At 40.9% G+C, this 5608-nt stretch overlaps 1 protein-coding gene across 1 annotated transcript; it reads right to left on the bottom strand.

Moving 5' to 3' along the window:
• Positions 1–437: 437 nt before the first annotated feature.
• Positions 438–5249, bottom strand: LOC109775597 (B3 domain-containing protein Os03g0620400-like). Its single transcript, XM_045227540.2, has 9 exons — positions 5073–5249; positions 4278–4408; positions 2981–3428; positions 2815–2871; positions 2647–2703; positions 2316–2536; positions 1329–1752; positions 998–1236; positions 438–869 (listed from the first exon to the last, which is right to left on the bottom strand). The coding sequence occupies exons 2-9, from the start codon at positions 4377–4379 to the stop codon at positions 609–611; spliced, it is 1809 nt and encodes a 602-aa protein (XP_045083475.2). The 5' UTR covers positions 4380–4408; positions 5073–5249; the 3' UTR covers positions 438–608.
• Between the last annotated feature and the right edge of the window lie 359 nt (positions 5250–5608).

The raw sequence follows: 5608 nt of genomic DNA, 5'->3' as shown, positions 1-5608 counted from the left end.
GTGATGGGGCGGTACAAGAAATAACCAGAGAGAATTTAAGATACAAAGCGGACGCAGAAGAGAAAGGCAGGGAAGAGGCACCGGTTGACGCCGACGGTAAATAATTCTTCTCTACCATGCCGTATTATGTTCAGTCAGAAGCCCTGTTCTACAGTTCTTGTGGAAACAAACAGTTAGACAGATCCTTTTTAAAGCAGAGTGATTATGGAATGACTGAATGTGGATTCCAACAGACCTCCACTTCATCCTTCGGACCTTCAAAGTTGCTGTAGCTATCTCTCTATGGAACCAATCCATCGAATCAAACTACATATAGTTTCATGAAGAATTATTTATTCATGTTTGATAGAAACACAGTGGAAGTTTGCGATAATGTGCATAGAAAACAATATTGGATTGATTCAATAACTCAACCTAAAATTAGATAACTCCCTGAATACCAGAAGGCCTCTCGAATAATTCCACAACATAAACATAGGTTTCTCCCTTAGTTTGGAAAGTAGCCACGCCACCACAGAGTTTACAGATAACAGAACTACCAAAAGCACACACAAAATACCAGCAGAACAGCCACCCGAGATTCACTCTCATGTGCTGGGAAGTTAAAACTAACGCTTCTCATTGTGACGAATGATGTCGACCATCATCGTAAGCTTCCTCTGGTCCATCATCAACTGGAACAGACATATGTCTTTGAGTTTCAGATGGTTGTCGTGGGCAAACTCGCGCCAACCTCCCCTGAGCATCTTCGCGTCGCCAATCCTCGGGTTCACCTTGACTTCCCATGTCTTGCTCTTCTCTGCCCTCAGGAGTGTCACAGTCTGCGCTCCAGCTGGTAGATACTCAGCAGCATACTTCCTGCAAATAGTCTGTTACACAAAATGTTGCATTAAAACAACAGGTTAGCTGAAATCTTACCAGGTTTAAGAACACAATGAATAATAACACATCCCATTGGCAGCTGAAATGTGTAAAGAATAGATCTCGATCGACTTACTACGGCGTACAGGCTGTTGTCACCAACACTGCTCTTGTTCATTACTGACGCATAAATGGGAACATCGGACTGAAGGGAGCGAGCTCTCTTGTCGACATTCATCTCCTGCTCCCTGGTCAGACATGCAGTGGACGATATTATGTAGGGACGTTTCCGAGGCCCTCTGGATTTATTAGACTCGACAGGCCCCTGACGTGCTTCGTGGCCATGGCTATGAACCGAAGAAGGTGCATTTCCTCCTGGAAACATTTCTAAAACGAATCAGAAAGGAGAGAACTGGAAGTGCACCAATTTGTTTCAGCCTACTGAGGGCATCTTGATGTACCATCACCTGGTTCTTTCCTAACACTGGCTGTCGAAGTTGCCTTTGCCCTGGTTCTACCATCAGTTGTGCGTGCTCCTTTAGGGGTTGCTGAATTAACCCTTGTTTTGCCATGAGTTAAGCTTACTCTTTTAGGACCAGTTCCGCTTCCACCGGAATGCAGCATTGATTTGCGAAGTAGATGTACTCTAAGTGATGAGAATGTTCTCCCAGTGCCCTTCTTCATCATTCTTTCAAAGATGCAGATATCTCCCACCTGTACTCGAGTGTCGCGAACAAAGTCGAACCAACCAGGCCCACAAAGGATGGACCCGTGTTTATCTTTCCTAATGTGAAATCTGGGATGCCACTTCTTGCTCTTGCCTGGGCGCTGCAGTGTCACAGTTTGACTTTTAGGTGGGAAGTGTTCAACTGCATAGCCCTTGGGAATGACCTAATTCCAGACGGCACAGTATCAGTGACAGATCAACAAATATGACTAGGATCAGTTCATACAGAGAGTAACTCCAGCCTGATGTAAAGTGTTCTATTTGCACAGAAATTTTCCATTGAAGCACATGATTTGTCAAGTAAGTTGACTGCATATCCTAGAGCATATATGCTCTCAGAAAAAAATGTGATGCTACTTCCAACAAATTACCAACTTTACAAGACAATCTGAACACATTGCTTACCTGTACATGATAACTTAAACATCTATCTTGTAGAACTTCGATAACTGCATTTCATGCATATCTAACTTAAAGATGCACAATGTTCCCCGGCTAGATGCTACAATGTACAATATATTTTAGTATCTGAAATAGAACTGTCTTCATTTTACTGAATTCAAATAATTACCAGTGATTCACACTTTCCTTTTTCTTCACGCAATCAATATAAAAGCACAATTATATCAAATATGCAATGGATTAAAATGCTCATGCAGAAATCTAAAAATTAAGCATTTAAACATTATGAACGACAACTTCGGCAAAAGAGAACAGTAAAACATACAAGAGCAGAAGTTTGTGACTTGACATTGCTCGGCTTCATGACAGCCACGAACACAGGAATTTCAGCTCCAACATCCTGGATAAGCGTAGTTACTTTCTCATCCTGTACTCTGGATAGAGTTCTTCCCCGAGCTAAGACATAATCTTGCCGTGAAGGTGTGTGGCCATCATCTAGCTCAAAGGATGATTCGTGTTCCGAAGGAATGTCCTCAGTGCCTTCTTCTGTACAGATGTCAACAGTGAAAACGTCAATAATAAAATCTAATAGAGAATGTATTTTGAACACGTAATTCAGAAAGTAATGCTAATGCAGAACAGAATCAAAATATAACCTGAATCCCTAGATGAGGAGTATTCTATGTCTGTATTTGCAGGCTCAGTGTCTTCTCCTGTACATAATCTCGATGGTGAAAACGGTGACAATAGGATATAATATAAATTCTATTGTGAACACATAATTCAGGAAGTAATGTTAATGCAGAAAAGGATCAGAATGTAACCTGAATCCTCAGACGATGAGTATATCGCGTCTGTATTTTCGTTCTCAGTGTCTTCTCCTGTACATAATCTCAACGGTGAAAACGACGGCAATATAGTTATAATATAAAATGTAATGTGAACAGATAACTGAGAGAACGTCAGTGCAGAAGAGAATCAAAAGGCAACCTGAATTCTCAGGTGAGTAGTAATTTAAGGCTGTCTTCGCTGATTTTCTGGGATGGCTTGAGTTACCCCTTCCACACGTAGCAAACCTTTTGCTTCCTGATGATCTTGTGGCATAATCACGGGAGCTATTTGAAATATTAACAGAATCCGCACCTCTTTCTTCAACATTACTAACAATGTTGATGCCAGGGCAGAAGAACACCTTTTCACAATCATCAGAATCAAGGACCAGAATCTCAAAACGGGATTTCTCAATGTGACGAAACAACAATGAATCATTCTCTTCTATGTGATGTTCATCTATAAATGCCTGCCATCCACGGTGGAGGACTGTATTACCCATGCGCTTGGAAACTTCAAAGACATACATATTACCATTAGAAGATTCTAGTTCGATGGTTCTTGAGATCATTCCTCCGAAATTATCTATGAACTTCTTTGGTATGATCTGAAGGAAAAAAATATGGAAACATGTTGGCATGAAGTATAAACACAACAATTTCATAGTTTCCGACAGTGATGACTGCAGCAAAAAATACGATATAGATGCATTGTGAGAACTATGTTCTAGTAGACAAGTCAGGAAATGATTAATGAATGGAGCTTGATTACATGATTAATATAAACCAAAATTCCATGATGACACAATGCACAATTATAACTACGAAATTAGAAAACACACAATGTTGATCGTCATCTTGAGCTTTGAAGTTTTTTTGCCACAATGTTTCAGCCTTACAGGAATAATAACTGCTGGACTGGAAACCATTAGTTTAACTACAGATTTTGCTCACTAGCAATGTGTTCAGAATCTATTCACTTCTTTCTATTTGTTTAATACCAGAACTATCATTAGTTCAACCAACTAGTAGGCAACTATCATCAGTGTGAAAAAAGGAAAGGCAACTATTCAGCACAAATCTGACTAACCCTGAATGATAACTTTAATATTAACGAAACACAATGGCACAGCGCGCGATTAGCTTCGGAATTAAAAAGCACCGCTCCAATTTTAATTTTCATCTTGAGCCTTGAAGTTCTTTTGCTACAATGTTTCAGCCTTACAGGAATAACTGCTGGACTGGAATCCATGAGTTTAGCTACAGACTTTGCTCACTATCAATGATGTTCAGAATCTATCCACTTCTTTCTGCCTGTTTAAGACCAACTGAACTGCCATCAAGTTTATCCAACTAGCAGGCAACTATCCATCACAAACCTAACCAACCCTGCATGTTAAACTGTGAACAGAAGATATCTGGGCACACTTGAGACACTGAAATTATAACAGGCTTACCATGCCATGTCTAAAATCAGCACCCATGTGCCTGCGGAAACACTTCATCTTTTCATCCAAATGGTCCGCGTATCTCTTGCAACAGTCACAAAGTTTCTCCATCTGGGATGCTGCTAATCCAGTCCCGTGAACTGAAATTTGCAGCTAATGTCAGTTGCACATTCAACAAAGCAATGAAAAATCAAACTCAAATGTCAGTCTCACGGGGGTAATTTCTCCCTCCTAGAGAGTAGAGATTGTTCTTGTGTTATGTCACTCTTCACACATTCTTGTTTATTCTACCTTCAAACCCCAAAAATATGCACAGAATCTTGCGACTGAAAATTTGTAAATAGTACAGAAGAGCTGCCAGCCAACTGAAAACTGTAAATATGCACAGAATGTTTCTGCAGCAAGGAGAGACAGCAAGCAGACTCAGGTGCGAAAGTAGACATACTAGTAGACGATCGAACAAATCAAAGCAAGTAAATATGCTTTTTATATGCTGACATTCAACAACCCGGATTCTTTCTCTCTTTTTTTTGCCAAAAAATAAATCAACAACTCAGATTTTAGTTTTAGAGTAAAAGTGATGAGTAGGACACAGGGCAGAGGAGGAAACACCTTACATTTGCAAAGAAGCTCCAAGAGCTAAAAATGGCGATCGAGAGAGGAAAGCTCAAAGCTACTGATTACTTATGCTGGTAATCATTCATATCGATCTTGAAGAAAGGCAAAAATAATAATCTTGAAATGGAGTACATGCTTTGGCGCAGCAGAGATGACCAATCTTGAAGAAGATCGCCAACAGGTTACCTGGATTATCAAAGATGCCTGCACCAGGATTGCAGTGCTGCTGCTCTAGAGCCAGAGTGCATCCGGCGTTCCAGTCACTCCGTTCAACAAGCCAACAATGTAGCAAGTCAAGTACCTGCACCCGGAGAATAAAAAGGAGCCCAAGCCAACAGTCAGAAGCAATTAAACCTCCAACTGCCCGCCTTCAACTTCCAAGAAGCAAAAGAGCTACTCCCAGCTATAGCTCTGCACTGCAGAGTGATGTCGAGTCACTTCAACTGGTCACTGCAACGGTGCATTAAACACTTGCGTGTATATATAGAGAAGAAAAGGGAGCCTCCGAAGGTCAAAACTCTCACAGGCAACTGAGCCTCCAACTTCCAAGAAGGGGGCAGACAATTAATGAGGGGATACACAAGCATTTGAACTCTGAAATTTCCAAACTGAAAAAGAAACCTCATGAAAACGTAGTATCTCACCTCACCTTAACATAGCACAAGCTCAGCTAAGCACGATGCAATCCCGGCAACCAAACTCGGTGAGATTTTGTTGCTGAA

The sequence above is a fragment of the Aegilops tauschii genome, chromosome 4, assembly GCF_002575655.3.
Source record: "Aegilops tauschii subsp. strangulata cultivar AL8/78 chromosome 4, Aet v6.0, whole genome shotgun sequence".
Taxonomy (NCBI): Eukaryota; Viridiplantae; Streptophyta; class Magnoliopsida; order Poales; family Poaceae; genus Aegilops; species Aegilops tauschii.
Note: the sequence above shows the minus strand (reverse complement) of the source record. Positions and strands in the feature narration are given on the sequence as shown.